The sequence below is a fragment of the Macrobrachium nipponense genome, chromosome 6, assembly GCF_015104395.2.
Source record: "Macrobrachium nipponense isolate FS-2020 chromosome 6, ASM1510439v2, whole genome shotgun sequence".
In the NCBI taxonomy this organism is placed as follows: Eukaryota; Metazoa; Arthropoda; class Malacostraca; order Decapoda; family Palaemonidae; genus Macrobrachium; species Macrobrachium nipponense.
Genome location: NC_061108.1, coordinates 40617778 through 40641187, shown reverse-complemented (window position 1 = coordinate 40641187; position 23410 = coordinate 40617778). Strand labels below are relative to the sequence as shown.

At 40.9% G+C, this 23410-nt stretch overlaps 1 protein-coding gene across 10 annotated transcripts in view; it reads right to left on the bottom strand.

Moving 5' to 3' along the window:
- Window positions 1-1417: 1417 nt before the first annotated feature.
- The window catches only part of LOC135216704 (cyclic AMP-dependent transcription factor ATF-7-like), a 111440-nt gene continuing 89447 nt past the window's right edge, over window positions 1418-23410 (bottom strand). For all 10 annotated transcript variants that reach the window (XR_010314893.1, XM_064252130.1, XM_064252129.1 and 7 more), the window contains 4 exons: window positions 12881-12992; window positions 12427-12560; window positions 8493-8692; window positions 1418-1578 (listed from right to left, as the gene is read on the bottom strand). Coding sequence is in view for 9 of the 10 variants with exons in the window: in XM_064252130.1 (XP_064108200.1) it covers window positions 12451-12560; window positions 12881-12992 (222 nt within the window). In the remaining variant the exon portion in view is untranslated. The remainder of the gene's footprint in view (window positions 1579-8492; window positions 8693-12426; window positions 12561-12880; window positions 12993-23410) is intronic.

The window sequence follows — 23410 nt, the reverse complement described above, 5'->3', positions numbered from 1 at the left end:
GCGGGGGTTCTGGTACACATCCCCAGCGAATACGAGGGAACACTATATAGTTATCTGTATTTGGTTCAACTCCAACAGATACTTCAACCTCATCCAGTCACACCAAGGAGAAGGAAGAGAAGTGAAACTAGTCAGTCCACATTCACACACTCAGACCTAATCCTTCAATCTCTCATCAGGCAACCCATGGGTTCAGAGTAATCACCATAAACTCAGTACAGTGGAGGAGAGGAATCCCTATCCCTCTGATCATTGTGACCAAGCTAGAAAAAAAAAAAAAGTCTATGGGCGAGGTTTTTAACTGAAGACTGTCCCTGATTAGTTAACTAAGGATGAGATATGCATCCCACTCAGAAGGACTGGTTTCCAAGGAAGACAAGACTGTTCGAAGTCCCTCATGAACACTGATAATTCCACCAAGGTGATCTCCAGCCCCCTTCAGGCTGAAGCCCTGAACAAGACTGAACACTAGCCCTCTACTGCACAAAAGGTGGGTAAGAAAGTCTGTGATCTGGTGAAAAAATGCTCCAACTAGAGAAACACTAAACATGAATGACTAACTTTCTTTGGCATATATTTGTAGAGAAATCATGGAGGTAGTTAGACATCTAAGCCTTTAAAGAAAAGCCCCTCTCACAGGATACAATGGATAACCCCCCCACACCCCCACCACACATGAAGCTAAACATGCAGTAGACAAAGAAGGACTGGGCAAAGGGTGAATCTCTTTTGGTGCCTTGACCAAGAGTGTAAACAGATCTGAGTACTCCTCTGCTTGAGACCCATAAGGGAACACCAAGGTATTCTTGATATTGGGGTGATTAACACACTTGAGATCACCCTGCATATCAGGCTGTTCTACATATGTTCAAAAGCATCATTAATTACCACCCAGGAAACTGGCACCAGAGTATAAAACAAGGAACAAAGAACAAGGAAAGAGTTGAAATATTTTAAAAAAATCCTGTTAGATTCAAACAATTTCTGGACTTTTATGGTTCTTCAATGATATTAGCAGCTTATAAAATGACCATCCTTGACCTAAGATAAGCAATCAAAGATGTGGCAACACATATGCCACATTTATGTGAAGACTGAAGAATAATCAAAGATAATGTACATAAGAAACTTAGTATATTAATCACAGATTGGTTACTTAGAGAGTAATTTTATTAAATCTAGTCACCAACTAGCTTACTTTCCTCATTACATTTTCCTTTACGATGGAAAATGAAATGAGACAATGGCACCAATCCAGCTTCAACCTTTATGTTGAAGTTGAACAGTTGTTATTCATTTGTTAAAATTATTGTTAACTCATATAGTACAGCATTTTACAAGTTATTATAAGTTTATAGCATCAAGATATACAAGCATAGCTTTTTTTGATTTACAAAACTTTCACATGATAAACCTGCTAAGAATAATGGACCTACATACCCAGCTGTAATCACCGGAGTTGGGGTTGATATCACTGAACTAGTATTTTGTCCAGCTTCTGAGGCTGAAGTGACATTCAGTGACAAACGACGGGGACTCTCCTCTACTTTCAAAGGATCTTCTTCTATCTCTTCCACTCTGTATAAAAAAAGTCACAAATGAACTTGTTATCAATATTAAGTATAAATTTTTGTTCCCTCCCTAACAAATTGAATAACTTGTTTGGTACACATCAAACTAATGATGATGTTCTATCACTGATTTTTTGTTTCTATCACTGATTTTTTGTTAGTCTTCTATGGTAATCCTTCAATTATCCAGACTGCCATTATCCAAACCTCAACATTATCCAACCAGATCTTGACGAGATCGTTGCACTCGGCAAGTCCATGGGGCTGGTCGTCGACGAGGACGACATCAACGACCTTCTCAAGGAGCACCAAGAGGAGCTTACGACGGATGACCTGAAGGAAAGTTTGGACGCCATGCCAACATAACGTCGTTCAAGAGGAGTTCTCTAGCAGCGGCGAGGAGGAGGAGGACAATCTTCCTTGGACCATATTTTTTTAAAGAGGCCTTCAGTATTAGCAGGAGTAAGCAAAAAGGAAGAACCAAGTGATACTAAAAAACAGAAAGTTGAAAGTGGTGATTGAAGTTAAAATTTGGAGAGAGAGAGAGAGAGAGAGAGAGAGAGAGAGAGAGAGAGCCGAGAAGTAGAGAGAGAGAGAGAAATGAAGAACCAAAAGTGTACTAAAAAACAAAGTTGAAGTTGGAAAATGATGAGTTAAAATTTGGAGAGAGAGAGAGAGAGAGAGAGAGAGAGAGAGAGAGAGAGAGAGAGAGAGAGAGAGGAAAAAAATACGTAAAGTATAAAACAATAAAAAAAAATTTAAAAATCAAAAAGACAAAAAAATTTTTTTTATTTTAGTTTTTTGTAATAAGTATTACAGTTTTGTTAATGTGTTTCGTAAATTTTAGTTTATGTATGTTTTCCTTACATTTTTTTATGTGTTTCGTAAAGTTAAGTGTACATACGTACGTACATATCTGCCGTTTGTCCTCCTCCTCTGTCGCCACTTTCGGAGATAGGCTCACTCGAAAGGTAAGCTTCCACATTTTAATACATACGTACAGTATTTCTTGTATACCATGTACACTAATACACTTTATTTACAGGTAATTAGCAGTACGTTATCAAGTTAGGTATTGAATGGTCCAAATTGTTGTAGTGTTTCATTGTTTATAGGTCAATTTAGCTTTATTATGAAATTTACTGGGGTGTTTTTGGAGGGCTTGGAACGGATTAGCCATTTTACATGTAAAATGCGGTCCAAGATACGAAAAGCTCATGATACGAAGGCCGCCTCGTAACGGATTAATTTCGTATCTCGAGGTACCACTGTAGTCGAAAAATGCAATTGTAAGCTAAAACTCTTACGTCTAGTAATATTCAATCATTTATCTTTATTTGAAATAAAATTCGAAGTCTCTAGCAAAATTTTTTTATTTAGATATTTATGGTTTGATTTATGTGAATTTTTAAAAAAAAACTTCCCTTCCCTACGCGCGGCAGGATTCTCCGCCGCAAATCTCCGGAATGCATACGTTGCATTCTCATTATATTTGCTCCGTTTCATATTAGGGGTTTCATAGAGTTTTATATATGAAAATGTGCGCAATTTCATGTAGAATACAACAATATATAATTGAAGGTTGTAGCTTTTCTCATTTTCGAAATATTTGCATATAAAAAAATATATAAAAAAAATTCGACATTCGGTCAACTTTAACCCGTCTGAAATGGTCGAAAACTGCAATTGTAAGCTAAAACTCTTACAGTATAGTAATATTCAGTCATTTATCTTAATTTTGAAACAAATTGGAAGTCTCTAGAACAATATTTAGATTTATGGTGAATTTTTGAAAAAAACATTTTTTATGTCCTCGCAATACGAATTCATGCATCTTTTTGTGATAATATTTTCTCTGTGTTGCTTTGATCGTTTTACAATGTGTTATATACCAAAATGATCACAATTTAGTGTACAAAACAACGAAAAAAATTAACTTGTTAGCTTTAACCGTTTTGCTCACAGTGCGATTTGAATACAATTATATATGAAATTTTGTTTTCGTGCTATCATATATTGCATTATTTAAATATGATAATGATATTTTTTTCATTTCTGATGGTTGCATACTAAACTTCAGGCAATGACAAAAAATGGAGCCAAAAATGAACTCTTAATATTGAAAACTAAGCACGCTGTGATTTTTTGAAAAAAATATTTTTTTAGCTTCGGCGCTCACTCCGAGACCCCCTCAGCATACGGGAGACAATTTTTTATTATACCCCTTCGGCGGAAGAGGGTTAATCAGTTTATTTTTTGTAGGTTAGAAATCAAAGCCCCACTTAATTCATTTTCAGCCTCATTTTTAAAAAATGGATAATTAACTCAATGTAACTGTAATAGTGTAGTGTCAGTACACTCCAGGGTACAATGGTGACAATATAGCTATGAGAACTCAGCATGGTGGGGTTCAATGCTAGCTAATGGTAGATGTTTATCATTAGTTTCCCAAATGCTGTTTAGTTAGTCCCAGTTCAAAGTTAAATATCTGCACCTGAATTGACAGGATGTGCCAGCGTGGGAGCTGAGAAGGAAGATGGGGCTTTAGTCTTCCAGAAGGTGCACAGATCACACAGGAATTAAATAGCATTGGATGAATGATTGGGCTAGAGGTAAGATTATGACATATCTGAGCCTAGTTGTACCCCATATCTGAAAGTGTATACACAGGCAGTCCCCAGTTATTGGCGGGAGTTCCGTTCCTGGGGGTGTGCCAATAAGCGAAAACCACCATTAACTGAATCTCAGTGATTTATGGCACCATAAGAATAATTCAGCTACTTTCCCCTGGCCATGGCATAACGAACAGTTTCATGCACACTGTGATCATAAGATTCTGGGGACATTACTGTTTCAAAATCATGATTCCAGAGGTGTCAGATGATCCCAGTCTCTGTTTCATTTTCTTTAAATTGTCCTGGAAAGCTTGTCCTCTCTTGTTTCATTTTGGTGTATTCTGGCTGCTTGAGTCTCTAACTTAGTTCTGATTCACAGTTGCCTTTTCTTGGTGCCAGATGATTTTTTTTTTTCTTTTGCTTAGCTGAGAGATTAGAAGGAAACTGAGACAAAAAACACCAGGTAGAGCTAAGCCAGTGAGTTCATGTCCCACATACTTTGATAGTTTTGAACATGACATATACTTCATCCAGAATCCTCATTTGAAGGACACAAATTTCAAATCAAAATTATGATAAACTTCATTTGCTTTATAATGCACAATTGGGTAAGGAATAATTCACTATACTTTGTGAAATTTAAAATTTATTTTTTCAAAATTAATTGTTATAACTTTGAAAAGAATACTTTAGATATATTGCTGCTTGCATAAAAATTATTTCAAAATGAGTTAATCCTTGTTATAAACATTTTAGAGGTCATATATACTTTTAAGAGTAACAGTTGTAAAAGGATGTTGTGGGATGATGGTTTGGGTGTAGTATCTTTGTTTGAAATTATATTAAATTATTTTAGTATAATAATTTGAGGTATAATTTTGTTTGAACTATCAAATTAAGTAGTGAAACATTAAAATACACAGGTATAAGCATTATAGTTTATGGGTACTGGGTAATTGGCAGTTATAAGTCTGTTATAAGGATTTTTAGAGGGGATTTTTACATTTTTACTGTAGGTTCTGGAACCTATTCCCACAAAAAAGTGGGGGAGCACTGTATGTACTTTCCATTACCCCAAGTGCTGACTTTATTACAAAAGTTCTGTTCTGAGTGCAGAATAATTTTCTGGTATAGAATATGCACATTTTCTGAATAAATACATTGAGGAATATGTGCAAGCTTGAATTTTGCTGATAGTCAAAGGAGCAGTCAATATTAGTCTCAGGAAATCTTTCCCTCATATCAATCAGTTAGCCCGGATCTGAAAGGGTGGAGGAAAGTTAATTAAAAAAAAAATGTTATTTTGATCAAGCAAAATTTTGTTGGAGATTCGCTTACTCATATTTTTACTGTACTGCAATCTGTTTTCAGGTCGTGGTTAGAGACACTGAGAGGTTGCTGCTCTCAACTTGTAGCGATATATACAGTCAACCCCCTGTATTCATGTTCAAAGCTTTGCAGATTTTGCTGTAGAACCTATCTGAAAATTATTCGTGGGTTTTCCTGTGGAACATATCTATAAAAATATTTGTGGGTCCCAACTATTCACGCATGTGAATTTTTTGGCAAAGCAATATTCAGTACGTATTTTCATATTATTTACCGTATAATGTGTAACATTAAATATTCTAATAATAATGTTAAATCATATAGGTACTCACTGCTGATGAATGCTGATTATATGATGATGATGAATTAGCTGTGCAGTCTGATAAATGATGATGAAGATATGACTGCACAGCAAAGTAGAGGAGTTACACCACCTCTGAAGGTGCCTCTTCACCTTCTTCAGGAGGCGCTTCGTCAAGGGTTTCGGGAGGCACCACCTTCTTGAGGTAATTGAACATGTTAACAAGGGTGGTATGGTAGGGCTGCATGAGCTCATTAACAGTATTGGTAAAATTTGTGGGCTTCTTCATTCTTATCCCATGCCTTTTTATCATTGTCTGTATCTGCCTGACTTTCCTGATCAATTTGTACACCACAAAATTGTACAAAATTCTGGTCTTTTGGTGGGATAGTAAAGAGGGAGACATGTTCTTCTCCAGGAATGACCTCCACAAGAATTATACCCTGTTCATACTCATTCTCAATTCAGGTGACTGCACTTTTAGTCACGCCCTAATGGGCTGCTACTTGTCCATGACTTTTGCCCTCTCTTAACATAACAATCAAATCAACTTTCTCCTAATTTGTCATCAATGTTAACGTCCTCTGGCACTCGGGCTCTTTGCTAGAAGCCTTAAGAGAAGTAGAGTGTTTATAGGACATTTTAGAGCACTAAACCCTGTTCATACTCATTCTCAATTCAGGTGACTGCACTTTTAGTCACGCCCTAATGGGCTGCTACTTGTCCTTGACTTTTCCCTCTCTTAACATAACAATCAAATCAACTTTCTCCTAATTTGTCATCAATGTTAACATCCTCTGGCACTCAGGCTCTTTGCTAGAAGCCTTAGGAGAAGCAGAGCATTTATAGGACATTTTAGGGGGACGATTTTAAAGAATATTCTTAGTCCATAGTATATACCGTACATGTAAAACATGCACAAACGAGACAACAGTTAACACTATTGGATCAATTGGGTATAAATTGCGCATACTTATACGTACATTGGTATTCTGCGCATACTGTAAATTTTAGTAATGTTTTGTTTTAAGATGATTTCTAAATATAGTATTATACGTATGAATAGAGTGTTCTAGGATGATATAAAGTAGGTATGCAGAGCATAACTAAAGTATGAAAGACAACGGGAATAGCAGAGGGTACGTATGTTTTCATCTGTGGTACATAGTATTTTCATGTATACGTACTAAGCATATTTTCCTAAATACATTTTCTATGATAAAAAAAAAGAATTTACTAATTTTCTAATATTACAGTTCTGTAAAATGTTAATGCAAACACAGCAACATTTCAATACTAACATTTATTTGTTTTTCTTAGAAGGTCCTTTGCCCAAGCCAACTTTACACAGATAAAATGATGCTGTTTTAGCGTAGTATTCAGACATAATGACACTCAACAGGCTATTGGCTGCGTTTTGCAAAGCAGCCAATTCAGAAGCAGCTTTCATTTTCCTTGGTGCTCATTTGCTGTACACTTGGCACAGATTGATTGAAACCTGAATCCCATCTTGCAAAAATGGAAATTTTGGGTACTACGCATCCCTTCTTCACCAGCCTCACTGCGTAAAGTTACTGATATAAGCAGATGTAATCGCGAATCTGTGTTTTACCTATCATCCATATCCACATGAATTGTGCCAAAAATTGGCCCCTAAAAAGTGCCTGCTCCTTCTAAGGCTTCTGGCAAAGAGCCTAAAGAAAGAAGGCGGTCATGAAGCATGGCTAGAAGTGAAAGTTCTCAATATGTTTAAAGGAGAGCAAAATTTTGCTGAGGTTGCCGCAATGTTTCCTTTGTAAAAAGGATACAGACTGCTTGAATAGTAACTGTAAGAAAGAAAATGTGCATGGCATGGCTTAGGGCAGACTGGATTATTAGAGGGATATTGAATATTAGATTGGTACATTAAACTTTTTCTATAGTTTTTTTTTCTGATTTCTTTGTAACATATAAACCACCACAGTACTATTACAGACAAGAAACTAACAAGATCTATTCCAGGGAACAACTTAAACTTTGATAGTTTGCATAGCTATTCTCTACTTGGGTCCTAATAGAGAAAACTCAGACAATGCATGAGATTGGTGCCATTCCTCATAACCTATCAAATTACTACACCGGTTTCCTGGTCTTCCCATCAGCAAACAGCAGGATGCCCCAACTATGATGCAAATGGTATTGATTTTATGAAGATTATTCACTTTTAAACATGGATTTTTCCATCATGAGATGAAAGACTGCTAAAAATAAGTTTTCTTACAAACTGAGAACCTTGGAGGATTCTTGCTTCCTAAACTTGATTTCCTAAATACTACTTTGTCTCGAAAAAGAAAACTAAAACACAAAAAGATTACAAAGTTACTCCAAATTCTAAAAATATGTTACAAAGACTATAAGAGAACCATTGTTACCCCTGCCACTTTATTTCAAACATGATTTTGAATGTTAAATTCAAGAAAAGATTATTCCAATTTTCAGCTCACATGAATTGTAATGCTTACTGAAGAGTTAAGACCATTTACATGAATGTCCTTAATACATATAAAAGTTTTCACTAATACATATGCGATATTCTCCTACAAAATTTGTACATATAACATATGAAACACGAGAAAAAATAAACACATTAAACAGTAACATTACAAAAAAATCTAGAAAAGTATCTAAGATTCTAACCTTGCGGATGGTTGAGGCTGTGTGTAACTAGTCTGATTCACACAAGATGGTGTTATACTGCGTGTTGAATTAATGGAAGTAGCAGCATTGGAAGTTCCTGATATATCATCACGTGAAGTGGAGGATATTGTTTCATCTGAATCAACAGGTGGTAGAACTCTTGGTGTATTAAGGCTTTCTCCAGCATTGCCTCCTATGACCTGTCAGGAGTATCTCATTAGAAACCTAATTCACTCATATATTGTACATCATAATAGCTATACAGGCAGTCGCCAGTTATTGGCGGTCTGGTTTTATGGTGTTTGTCTAGCGCCATAAAATCTGCAATTCACGACGCCATAATGGGCCGAGTTCTGGTTATCGGCACCAAATAATGAGTTATGGCACTATGTATAACATACCTAACACAGGCGCCATAATGGTTCTGATAACTGGTTGTTGGCGCCATAAATCACCAAGTTCCGGTTAATGGCGGATTTTGCTTATAAGCATCTCTCTGAGAACTGAACCCAAGCCAATAACCAGGGACTGCCTGTAATGTACTGTAAAAAATTCTCATATAAACAAGACCAAATTTTTCTTTGAGCCCATTCCACTGCCATTTTCAGAGCAGTTTTTAATGTATAAATTGACCCATATGAGTATCTATAACACATTGAATTTTATAGAAACTATTATTTTCATCGTTTACTATTATAGAATTAGAAATCATTGAAATGTCTGCATAATAATGAGGAAAAAGGCAAAACCTAAACACTTTACAAATAAGCATCTACAATTACACTACGTAAGAAGAACACCAGGGTGTTTTTAGACATCGGGCAAGCCGGATTCCTTACTGAACACCATAACGATCGGATGGGCCCCTAATTTTCTCTGTCCTTTGTAAATAACCATTTTCAGAGCTCTGACCGGGGCAGAGTAACCTCTCTTCTTATTCTGGTCCTACTAAGTCCGTGAGGTTTTGATACTGAAAGAATGGGGCCACAGTTTGGACGGAATCTTGTTTTTGCTAAAAACCCAAGGTTAAAGAGCAAAATGCATTACCCTGTGCAAATCCTGTTCTCTTGTCCATGGCATTTATTTCACTCACCCTTTTAGCTGTAGACAGGGGTACTAGGAATAGGGTCTTTCTCGTCAAATCTCTCAACGATGCTCTTTGCAACGGCTCACACAAAGTTTCTGACAGTCATTTAAGTACTACATCTAGGTTCCAAGATAATATCTTCAAACCTTAGGGTTTTCTATATCAAAGGATTTAATGAGGATCTTCATGATCTCTATTCATCGATACTTCCAATCCTCTGTTGCTTGAAAACAGACCCCAATATTGCCTTATAAACTTTGGTAGTCACGGTAGACAGATTTCTATCTGTTCTCAGATATAATAGAAATTCTGCTATGTATTTTTGTTATAATTGTCTTAGAAGATGAAACATTATGTTCTTTACACCAGGCTCTAAAACACAGGTCCACGTCCGCCAGGTAGACTTTACTTGAGGATTCCCTTCTGCACTGAGCGATAGCTCTCGTCGCTTGTCTTGAAACCCCCTTCGCTCGTAAGAATTGTCGGACAGTCTGTAAGCGGTTAGGGACAGAGTGGATAGTCCTTAATGGAACCTTCTGAAGTAGGGTTGTCTGAGTAGATCTGTTCTCTGAGGAAGTAACCTTGGCCAATCCACCAGTTGTCTAAAAGATCTGGGAAACACTCCTGCGCTGGCCAGAATGGAGCAATGAGAGTCATCGAAACGTCGTGATGTGTCTAATTTGTTTGACAACTTCTCTCACCATCTTGAATGGAAGGGAAAGGCGTACAAGTCCTTGTTCGACCAGTCCAAAAGCATCGCATCTGTCGCCCATGGCTTTCAGGTCTGAGGCTGGTGAACAGTAAAGGGGGAGACATTGGTTTCTTGCTGTGGATAACAGATCTATCATAGGTTTCCCCAGAGTTTCCACAATTCGAGGGCATAACCACTGGTTCATCATCCATTCCGTGTGAAGTACTTGCCTCCTGCGGCTTAGTTCGTCTGCGAGTACATTGAATTTTCCCTGAATGAACCTTGTTATTAATGTGGTATGATTCCAATTCACCATAACAGCAGACTCCTTGCCATCTCGCAAAGAGAAAACGAGTGCGTCCCTCCATGTTTCCTTATGCACGAGAGCACTGTCGTACTGTCCGAATGTATCGCCACTAGTACTTTGTTGCATACTTCGTCCACAAACTTCAACAATCCCCAGTGGATGGCAGTCAGTTCCTTCCGTTTAATATGCCACTGTTTTTGTTTTTGTTGTGCATTCCAAATACCTGATACTTCCTTTTCCCCCAGAATCGCTCCCCAACCTTGATCTGATACGTCTGAAAAAAACACTAGGTTGGGGCTCAGCGGCGGGGAGGGATCTCCCTCCTGCAAGTCTGTCTTTTAACTTCCACCATTGCAGGTCCTCCTTTATTTCTTGTGGTATACAGAATACAAAAGAGTCCGGAAACTTCTTTCTGTTCCAGTTTGCCCTGAGGAAGAACCGTAGGTTCCTCATATGCAGTCTCCCTAGTGTCACGAACTGTTCTATTGAGGATAGTGTTCCCAAAAGACTCATCCATTCCTTTGCAGAGCATTCCTCGAGAACTAGAAATTTCTCTACCTTCTGTAGGCACGACTCGATTCTTTGTGGGATGGAGAAGCCCGAAAAACTCACTGTTGATCCTCATCCCCCAAATAGACTAGTTCCTGACTGGGGAGTAACTACGACTATTGCCTGTTTATTTAGAGTCCTAATTCCTGAGAATAAAAAGTCAGGGTTTTCTGAAGGTCATCCGATGCACCTCTCCTTTATTTGTGACCAGAGAAGCCAATCGTCCAAATAAAGGGATATCCTTATCCCGACTAGATGTAACCATTTCGCAATGGGAGCTAGCACTCAGGTGAACACTTGTGGTGTGGTTGAAAGCCCGAAACACAGCGCTCTGAACTGGTATATTTTGTTCCTGAAGACAAAATGCAGAAACCTCTTTGAGTTTTGGTGGTTTGGAATGTGAAAATATGCGCCCTCCATATCGATGGAGATCGTCCAATCCCCCTGATGGATAGTGAAAGAAACAGACTGATTTGTCTCCATCTTGAACTTTGTCTTCTGCACATATTGGTTCGAGTGCTTATGTCCCCTGATGACTTGGGGACAACGAACAGACAATTGTAAAAACCTGGGGTTAGTGGCTCTTCTACTAACTCTATTGCTTTCTTTTGCAAGAGGGACGAAACCTCTTCCAAAAGGGCGATGAATTTCTTTTAATTTTCTGAGTAAACTCTCAAAGCTATCGGAGAGCCTGATAACGGTGGCTTTCTCTTAAAAGGAATATTGTATCCTTCTCTACTTTTATAGGCAAAAAACTGTATAACAACCATTTTAATTATAAAACCTGAAAACCACTTATGCGGGCTAATATTTTAATTTGGTGACTGTGGGATGAAGTTTTCGCTGAAAAATTGCCACTCTTGTTCCAGCATATGGTAAGGACACATCACCTACAAATGGTGTATGAAGAAAGCCATTGAGAATAATGAATTATATCCAGTTTACAGCAAGAGCAAATAACATTGCATTCAATACACTAATCTGAGGAAAACCTTCTCCCTGACATTTTCTGTCAGGCAAAACATTTCTAATCTTAACATGAAAGATATAATGAACCAAGAAAACTGACCAAACTGCAGACAATTATTCTATGAAAACATAGTATACAGTATTGGGTCAAGTAATCTGGCTTTAATTAAACAATTTGTAGAAAATTATCAAAAGAGGCAGACTGGTTATGCCTGATCATATGTTGTTATGTGAGACTTCCCATAATATTTCCTATCATATGTTGCTTATAGTTTTAAGGAGTGCATACTTAATTTTTGAATATCTCATAATAAATGGAAAACAATCCTACCTCTGTAACCGAGTGCTGTTGACCTCAAAGTGAAGCTCTTCTGAACTGTTCATCAAATGGATTAAGGCTAATCTCTTGGAACAGTCCTACTTCCTCACACTGACGTAGGAATCTTGTTGGGGTTGGGGTCTGGTCTAGAATTATACAAATTGAGAAAACAAATCTTAAATTCATGAATACTTTTGAGTTTCCTTGAATACAGTGAAAATATAAGTATGCTTATGTAATATGATGATTACAATTTTATCGAGCAACAATAATATTTTCAAGTCGTTCACATACATAAGCATTGAACATGAAAACAGTAAATGGAAAATATATCATATAAATCTAAAAATGATTTTTCCTTTCAAAAAACAATAAAATTTAAAATATTTTCTCCTTTCAAAACAATCACATATTACTAGTTCATAAAATCAAACTGAGAATACTTGGCAAAACAATCCATACATACCAATGATAAATCCATGTTTGACTAGAGATGGTGTCTGATGGTCCCCATTTACCATGAGTTGCATTTCATGACGCCGGCGATGCACCATTAAATGATCTTCATTGGTAAAACTCTGCCAATAAAGACAATGGAAATTTACTTAGGTTTTGTTGTAGATAAAATACTCCCCAAATAATTATCCTTTTTATATCATTCAGACTAAAATTAAAAATACAGGCAGTCCCCGGGTTACGACGGGGGTTCCGTTCTTGAGACGCGTCGTAAGCCAAAAATCGTCGTAAGCTGGAACATTGTCAAAAATCCTAAGAAAAACCTTACTTTTAATGCTTTAGGTGCATTCAAAACTATGTAAACTACATTCTTATTGCATTTTTTCATCAAAAAATCCTTTAAATATTGATTATTTTGCATTTTTGGTGTCATATTTCATCTGCAAGATCAGCATTTGTAGGCGTCGTAACTCTGGAACATGTGTCGTAACCCTGGAACATGCGTCATAACCCTGGAAATAATTTCTGATGATATAATTGAAAGCGTCGTCACCTCGAACGTCGTGAGCCGAGACCGTCGTAACCCGGGGACTGCCTGTAATGTTATGTAAAGAATCTCAAAATATGATATTGTTATTGTACAATAAAGTTTCATACATACTTACCTGGCAGATATATACTTAGCTATAGACTCCGTCGTCCCCGACAGAAATTCAATTTCGCGGCACACACTACAGGTAGGTCAGGTGATCCCGCCGCCTGCCGCTGGGTGGCAGGAATAAGAACTATTACCGTTTTAAGCCAGATTTTTCTCTTCCACCTGTCTCCTGAGGGGAGGTTGGGTGGGCCTGTCAGATATAACTTACTTGATTGGCACCTTTGGCGGAGGGCAAGAGACAGCTAATTACTGACCTAATAGGTAAACAACCATATGTTGTAGGTAATACAAGTTAATTAATAATACCCTAGTTCCTACTGTTTAGGCGGAAGATTTCTTAGCTTGTGCTGAGAAGTCTGCTTCGCCTCAAAAGCTTCAGCGAGGGTGTGCCCTATGGCTGAGAAACTCTTGAAAAGGACTGTCAATGGGGGTCTTATCCACTTACTCAAACAGAACCTATGGCAATTGTCACTGGAGTCTTATTCACTTACATGACAATATACCTATGCCTCTTGGCATATAAAGGAGTAAAATACTGATCCCGATCACCCGATCCTAACCGTGGATTAGTAAATATGATTGAAAGGCGTTATCCCCACACACCTTTCAAACAACCTAAAAAACTCAACACCAATAATTTTAAAATCACAATATATAAAATATAAGGACAAAAATTAATATTAAGGATCAGTCTTCTCTCCTTTCCCCAGCACTGTATCCGCTGATACATAGGTCCTAGAGAAAAGCATTTTCTCATATGTCTCTCACATCTTTCAAGTAATGTGAGGCGAACACTGAGTTACATCTCCAATACGTGGCCGCTAAGATGTTCTTCATTGACATGTTCTTGTTGAACGACAATGATGTAGCGACTGCACGTACTTCGTGTGCTTTTACCCTTAAGGCCTTATATGCCTCACTATCACAGCTCATGTGGGCTTCCGTTATGATGTTCCTCACAAAAAATGCTAAGGCATTCTTTGACATAGCTCTTCTCGGGTCTTTAACTGCACACCATAAACTCTGATTAACAACCCTGCAACTGCTTCTTCTTCTGCAGGTAAAATTGCAAAGTTCTCACAGGACATAACGTTCTTTCCATTTCATTCCCAACTAATTGAGAAGGCCTTTTACTTTCAAAAGTCTAGGCCAAGGTCTCGAGGGGTTTTCATTTTTTGCTAGAAATAAAGGTTTAAAGGACAATACAGCCGAATCCTTCTTAAAACCCACTCTATAGTCAAGCGCTTGCAGCTCCACTCACGGTCTTTTCGCAGTGGCGAGAGCTATTAAGAAAATGCATTTTCTAGTCAAGTCCCGGAAGTAGCTTTATCGGGAGGTTCAAATCTCTCCGACATAAGGTATTTGAGAACCACATCCAGATTCCAACTAGGGCGAGAGAAGTTCTTAATTTTTTAGTTTTCAAATGATCTAAGCAAATCATGCAGAGATCTTTGTTATTCTCTATGTTCAGGCCCCTATTCCTGAACACAGCTGATAACATGCTCTTATAACCTTTAATGGTTGACACTGCCAAATGAGATTCTTCTCGTAAAAACAAAAAGAAATCAGCAATTTTCGGTCACAGAGGTATCGGAGGAGGACAGCTTCTTCGCCTTACACATCTACGGAAAACTTCCCACTTCGATTGGTATATCCTTGCATGGTTGAGGACCTCCTTGCTCCAGCAATTGCTTTTGCCGCTTCGCGAGAAGAGCCTCTCGCTCTGACACCAATCTTTCGATAGTCGAAAGGCAGTCAGAGCGAGAGCGTGGATATTTTTGTGATACCTCTCGAAGTGGGGTTGTCTGAGCAGATCTGTCCTTTCGGGAAGAGATCTGGGAAGTCCACTATCCATTCCTGTACCTCTGTGAACCCATTCTCTTGCAGGCCAATAAGGAGCGATCAATGTCATCCTCATTCCCTCCGAGGACACGAACTTTCTCATTACTTCCCCCCCCCAGCATCTTTGAATGGGGGAAACACATACGCGTCTATGCCCTCCCAATCCATGAGCATGGTGGCATCTATGGATAGGGCTCTGGGATCGTCCCCCAGCGAGCAAAAGTTCTCCATCCTCCTGGATAGGAATGTTGCAAACAGGTCCACTTGCGGCTTCCCCCAAAGAGACCATAGTTGCTGGCAGACTTGTGAATGAAGGGTCCACTCTGTTGGAAGGACCTGGTTTTTTCCTGCTCAATCTGTCTGCTCTTATATTCTTCCCTCCTTGAACGAACCTCGTCAGGAGTCGAATCCCTCTTTCTTCTGTTCATATCAACAGATCCCTTGCTAGTTGGTAAGTAGAAAAGAGTGTGTCCCCCCTTGTTTTCTTATATAAGCCAGAGCCGTGGTGTTGTCCGAGTTGACTTGGACCACACGCCTCTGACTTCGTTCTCGAAAAACTGTCAGTGCTAAGTGCATGCTGCTAAGAGTTCCTTTGTCATTTATGTGCCAGGCCTTCTGTTCTTCTGTCCAACTGCCTGACACTTCCTTCGACCCTAGTGTTGCTCCCCACCCCGTGTCCGAAGCGTCTGAGAATAACACTAGGTGAGGGTTCTGAAGGGCCAAGGACACTCCTTCGTTTCTTCTCAGTGGTCCTAACCACCATCGTAAGTGGTTTTTTTTATACTCTCTCCTATAGGAAAGGTATCCAAAAGATCTCCTTTTCTTCTGTTCCAACTCCTTCTGAGATGGAACTGCAAGGGTCTCAGATTCATTCTCCCTAGAGAGATGAACTGCTCCAGCGAGGAAAGCGTGCCCAGAAGACTGAGCCATTCCCTCGCTGAGCTTCGTTCTTTCTCTAGGAGACCGAGATTTTGCTCCAACCCTTTCGAGATTCTTTCTTGGATGGATACGCTCATCAAAAACCCCCGAGAGTCCATCCGAATCCCCAGATAGACGATAGTCTGACTGGGGATTGTGTGAGACTTCTCGAGGTTTACGAGCATCCGAGAGATCTGGTCAATTGAAGAACTATCTCCAAGTCCTCCAAGCACTTTTGTCTTGTCTGCGCTCTTATAAGCCAATCGTCTAGGTAAAGAGATATCCTCACCCCCTTCAGATGTAGCCATCTTGCTACGTTTTCTCATCAACGCTGTAAACACCTGAGGAGCCGTCGAGAGGCCGAAACACAAAGCCCTTCTGACTGATAAATCCTTCCACCCTGCACCATGAACTCGAAGATATTTCTTCGACGAATGATGCAGGGGGATGTGAAAGTATGCATCTTGCAGGTCGAGGGAGACCATCCAATCTCCTGGACGGAGAGCAGAGAGAACCGAGTTGGATGTCTCCATGGGAGAACTTTGTCTTCTCCACGAAGCGATTTCAATGCACTCACGTCCAGGACAGGCCTCCACCCCCCCCGAGGCTTTCGGCACCAAAAATAGGCGATTGTAAAAACCTCGGGAGTGCTGGATCCTGTACTACCTCGATGGCCTCCCTTCTCCAAACATTTGCTGCACCAATCCAAGAAGGATCTCTCTCTTTACAGGGTCTTTTGTATCTCGCTGACAGCTCCCTCGGAGTCGTCGTCAATGGAGGTCTGTTCTTGAAGGGGATGAGGTATCCTTTCCTCAGCACTTGCAGGGACCAAGAGTCTGCTTTCATTGAAGCCCACTGCTTCCGAGAATCCCAGAAGTCTGGCCCCTCCCCTACTGGTGATTGGAGGACTGGAATCTCATTTTGCGTTCTTCCTTGGAACTCTAATGGAAGATCTTCCTCTTTTCTCTCCTCCTCTCTTCCTTGGGGCTCGGCTAAAAGCTCTACCTCGAAAGGGCTGTTGGCAGGTCTTGGCTCCCTCTTCGAGACAGAAGCAGCTGGCCTAGGCTTCTTAGCAGAATGTACCAGCAAACTCCTGTGGTTGCCTTCTCAGTAAGCGTATGGGAAATGTCCTTTACCAACTGAGAAGGAAACAGCTGTTTAGACAGATGGGGCGTATAAAAGAGAAGCCCTCTGTACTGGAGAGGACTGCTTTGGTAAGAAAAGAACCAAAGACAGCCCTCTTCTTTAATACTCCTGTCCCGAACAAGGATGCCACTTCAGCCGATCCGTCCTGCACTGCCTTGCCCATGCATGCCAAAACACTATGCAAGAACTTCTGGTTCCAAAAAACAAAAACCGAGGGTCTTGAGTCTTGTTGGCCAAAGCCCAAGGACCAATCTAGGAAGTTAAAAACTTCCAAGACATGGAATATTCCCTTGAGGAGATGGTCCATTTCAGACATTGTCCAGCTTGTTTTGGCTGATGGAAGTGCATGCCTCCTTGCCGAATCCACCAAGGTCGAGAGTCCGCTTCAGCAGATGAGGGAAGAGAAAGTCCCATAGATTCCCCTGTGCTATAACCAAATCTCTCTCTTCCCTGATAGCCTGGAAGGGGACAGGTAAACACAGTCTTCCCCGCCTCCTCCTTGGTTTTAAGCCAATTCCCGACCGACTGCAAAGCCCTCTTCATTGAAATGGTCGGTTGCATCTTCAAGAAAGAGGAAGACTTTGCAGCCTTCGTACTCGAAAATAAAGATCGAGGAGAGGAGGGGCAGCAGGACTCAGAGACTCTCCAAATTCTTTTAACAAGAGGGCTGCTAGTATCTTATAATCAGAAAGACCTGCCCCCTTGTTTTCTTCAGAGTCCGAAACATCCTCTAATTCCGGTTGAGTTTATTCGGAGAAGAGTGTGCGACCGGAGGACTCCTCTCTCGGGAACGCACAGGGCTTGCAGCAACACCGGCTGCAACCTGACAAGGGTCTACGGTCGCTTGTGCGACATCTTGAGTCCCTGCCAGGAGAAGGCCGATGTTCTTTTACCCTAAGGCCCTCCTGAGAAGGACGACGGCCGCCTGTGCGACAACTTTCGTCCCTACCAGGAGAAGTCCCTTAAATGTCGTTCCCTTTTTTTCATGATCAATTCCTTCCGACAGGGCGGCTACGATCACCTGTGCGACCAGCCTAGGCCCTGTCAGGGGAAAATTGATCTTGAGAAAAATCCCAAGAGGAGCCTCCAAGTCCGCTTCAAACTCCGATAACTCATCCAAATTGTATTCTGGATTGTACAAATCCTTGCGCCTGCTTTCAGGCGCTCTAGAACGCTTTAACGTCTTTGTTTTCAGACGCTTCAGGCTTTGCAGCGCCTTGCGCCTCCATTCGGACGCTTCAGGCTCTTCAGGCGCTTTGCGCCTCGTTTCAGGCGCCTCAGGCTCTTTAGGCGCTTTGCTTCTTCTTTCAGGCGCCTCAGGCTCCCTAGGCTCTTTGCTTTTCCTTTGAGGCGTTCTAGGCTCTCCAGGCGCTCTATGTTTCATATCAGGCGCTCTAGGCTCTCAAGGAGTTAATATTTCCTTTTAGCCACTTCAGGCTTTTCAGGCGCGTTGCGCCTCATTTCTTTTACTTGAAGAGCTTTACGCCTCATTTCAGGCGCTCCAGACTCTTTTTCGCCTCGCCAAAAGAGTTCCAGGACCTTCAGTTACTTTGCGCCTCGCTTCAGGCGCTTCAGGCTCTTTGCGCTTCCTTTCAGGAGTTCGTCCGATTTCGGGAGTTCCAATTTTACTCCTCGATTCGGACATCTCATGTACTTTCTTTCTAGTAGGAAGTTCCCTATACACATCTTGTCGCCTTGACGGCATTTTGCGCTTGACAGTAGCCTGACGTCTGGCTGGCGCCAGGCTTCTGGCAGGCGCCTCGTCCGAGCTCTCAGATAGTTCTAAAGGACGGGATCTTTTAATCGGGAGAAATCTATCCTTCCTTCTAGGCTGATCAGATTTAAGAACTCCTACTAGGGAAGATATTCTGTTTCTGCATATCCTCTAACATCTTCGTAGCTACGTCTCTCTTTCCAACCTCCGATGCAGGAGAAGAAGCTTCTGAATATACATTCTTCTTCCTCTTTTCCAGAGGATATTCTTCCGGAAATTCTTCAGGGCTTGAGTTGTAATGAAGGAGACTTCCAAGTTCTCTTCGAAGGTCTCGACAATCTATCTGAACTCCATCCTTTTTTAGATGAGGAATCAGACGAAGAAAAACACTGTTTCAGGACGTCTTTCCAACGACTATCCTTGGCAGCCCGGGACGTAACTACGGGATCTGCCGAGGGGACGTCCTGACCGGTGGGGATTCTCTGAAACCTCCCTGCGGCTTTCGACATTTCTTCTCCACTGGTCTTGGGAGCTTGAAAGAGGTCTAGGCCTGGGAGCGAGACAGAGCCGATCAGACGCACCCTCCACTTCACTGGGAACACTTTCACTGCACTTACCTTCCAGTTCTTTAATTTTTTGTTCCATATGTTTAAGCGAAGCGTTCAGACTCGCAATTTCAGATGTTGAGCCTGCCGAGTCCGAATAATAACGGGAAGGTAAAGCTGTATGGGAGGACACAATAGGGTTATCAATAGGCAATAGTCCGCTAACTGGCTCGTTAGAGACCGACCTACTCACACTCTTTGGAAGAGGCTTTTCTCCCAGCCCTATCTCTCTCCAACTTTCTTAGGTATTGGCAATTAAGCAACTTCCATTCCTCCTCATTCAAATTCTTGCAAACACTCATCACATGTATTCAACTGAGAGCATACATTCCCTCTACGATTTTATAAGTGGTGTGAGGATCCACCGAAGCTTTCGGCAGTCTCACAAAACAATTCTCATTCACACACACTCTGAACGAAATCGACACGTCAGACATTATGAGAAATTCCAAAGCCAAATTCAAAAACAGTCCACAATAGCGTATGCCAAACCAAAGATCCAATACGTCACCAAATAGCAGTCCAAAAGATCAACGGCGTAATGAAATTCGAAATTCAAGTCAGGAGGAACTAGCAACGATGTTTACTAGTACCGCGACAGAGAAAAATCTGGCTTAAAACGGTAATAGTTCCTATTCCTGCCACCCAGCGGCAGGCGGCGGGATCACCTGACCCTACCTGTAGTGTGTGCCGCGAAATTTGAATTTCTGTCGGGGACGACGGAGTCCTATAGCTAAGTATATATCTGACAGGGAAGTTGAATGTATGAAAATGACATATTTCAAATTAATTTGTATTTTTTCATAGCTAACAACCTGAGGTTTTTAAAATTAAGATAAATTTTCTGGTGCCAGCTGAAAAACCAGTTAAAAACAATAAAAAATTGTATTTGCAAAGGATCTGTGGCATTTAGCATCCGATATGCAGCAAAGGTGGACGCGGGTCAGAGACCACACTTGAACCTCATGATGTATTTAGTCTTCCTTCCAATCAAGGATAAGATATAAGGGGGGTGGCTAGAAGTGGGGAGTAAATGTTAAGATTGGTTTGTTAGCTATGAAAAATACAAATTAATAAAAAATTTGTCAGTTGTTCATAATCAGAACAAACCTTAGGTCTTAACATTAAGATAAGACTCACAATTTGAGGGAGGTATGAGAACCCTGAACAGACTCGAGGTTTGGTACACTTGATCATTCTTTGTAGAAATGAGGATTCTGAGGAAGAGGACATAAGCCTCTATGAAGTTAGATATGTGGGTATCTAACACCTACTACCATGGTTTAAATATAATGTAATAGTCTAGTTTCATTGCATATATGGAAGTCAAAGAGAATTATATCTGTTCTAGTCACATACCATGTCAGCCACATGAAATGGGTTTGTCACCACTCGTCACTCCCGTTACTGGAGAGAAGTAAAAGCCAGCTGAGAAGCAGATTTGTACATTGTATGGAACATAAGTGCTGTAACAGTTTTAACTGCAATACTCACCTACATCAAGCCAGTTCCAGCATGTGTTTTCTTCAAACTGCCCATAGGTACTAAAGAAAGGAAAAAAAAAAAAGGAAAGAAAAGTGACCAGTCATCTCACTCATTCCTCTTCTACACTATCATCTTAGGCAAAATATGAACTGTCCTGCAGGAGCATTAGATGAGCTACACACTTGTTGACCAGCCACCACTGGACTCAAGGAAAAAGTGTCAAAGGACCTGTGGGCAATATCCTTCAGGTAGAAGGAAGTGAAAGTGGTCTAACGAGGCCAGGAACTAGCAATCAAATCCTATGAACCAAGTTCTCCATAAATGCCAAAGAAGAACTTATTCCTCTGATGTCATGTGCTTTTGCCCGCACAGTACTGGTGACAGAACTTGAGGTTAAAAAGTAGGCTTGACTAATCACCTCACGTAGCCAAAATGAAATGGTATTCTTGGATATTTCTTTCTTAGCTCAGCCCTTACTAGGGCAAAGCAGCAATCTTAGGGTCGTTAACAAACTTCTTAATAGAAGGAATGAAAAATGAGGCAAATCTGTTATCATGAAACAAGGGATTTTTGAGTCTTAGCCATGAATTCTGGGACATTTCAAAAGCTATGGACCCCACCTCTGGTGTGTTTAATTACACAATCTAGACCAAGGAGCTCTCCAACTCTTTTTTGAGGCAGTCAAGGCCAGAATGAAAAACTGTTTTCAAAGTTGGTTCCCTGCTAATGATTGAAATGGCTCAATGAAGCTCAAGTGAGACTACTCAGCACCAGAGGAAGATCAACGTACGAGGTTTGAGTTTTCTAGGCGAACAAGATTGCTCAAAGCTCTTGAACAACATACAGGTTTCCCAGAATGACGTGATGTCCACGTCTTTCAGACAAAGAACTAACCCTAGCCCTGTAGCCCTTGTCTGCAGAAACAGAGACATTTCTCTGTTCGGAGAAAGATCAGGAAGTCCAACTATCTGCTGAACAGAAGTTCCAAGTGGAGAGAAACCCTGTCAACGACACCAATCACAGTAGACGGCTCATTTGCCCTGGTACAAGGCTGACAAAGATCTCCTGGGGTAGCCAGTCATCTGAGTTGCTGATATGTGAGATAAACCTCTCGCTCGTAAGAGATACTGGAGATACTAGACATTCTTTGTATGCTGAAGGGCGTCTTCTGCCATGCCATAGTGAGCGGATCTCGGACCACCAACCAGTAGACCTCTAGCTTTCTGTTGAACCATGTAGCAAAGAGGTCTAACATGGGTCTTCCCTCTGCATTGCAGAAAGCCTGTCCGCTGTTCTGATGCAGAGACCACTCTGTAACCAGAACTTTTCCATGAGGTACTTAGCTTGTTGGCCACTACATTTACATTCCCTTGCCTGGAACCTGGACGTACCTAACCACAAGCTCCACCGAGTTGTTGATACTGCCCACTGGTGCAATTCGACTGTCAGCGATTGAAGTTGGTGTGACATCTTTGCTCACATACGCCATCAGAACAATGGAGTGACCTACTACCATCTCCCAAAACTCCTGAAGACCCAGGAAGGTAGCTTTCAACTCCAACGTGTTAGTTGCTTGCTCTGAGAGCTCCATGCCCCTGAATTAAAGAGCTCTTCCAGATGAGGACCCCACTTTCAGAGGAGGCATCCGAGAACAAGAGAAGGTCCGGAGGGGGGTGAATGAAGAGGAACACCCATTGTTAGGTTCTGGTTGTCCACCACCATAGAAGTCCCCACTTCTCACCTCTATTGACAGAAGAACTGAAGCTGCATGGAGTATCCTGCTGGAGGGCCAAACTCCTTAGTCTCCATTGTAATGATCGAATATGAAGACGCCCATAAGGGACCAGTTTTTCTCTAGAGTAGTCAAAAGAGCAAAACTACTTGCCACTGGTGAGCTGGTTGCTCTCCCCCTCAAAACAAGGAAGGGAAGAGCTACCGTCCTGAACTTCTGTATCTTCTCGTATGACAGGAAAACCCTTGATGATGCTATCTATTATCATCCCCAGGTATAGAATCCTCTGGCTGGGAAGGAGATTGGACTTTTCCAGACTTATCACGATACCTAGGCTGTGAAAAACTGGAGATGGTCCTTTTCCAATCAACCTTTCCCAGGAACTTGCTCAGAACAACAAATCATCGAGGGTACTTCAACTCAACAGGGAATCCCCTAAG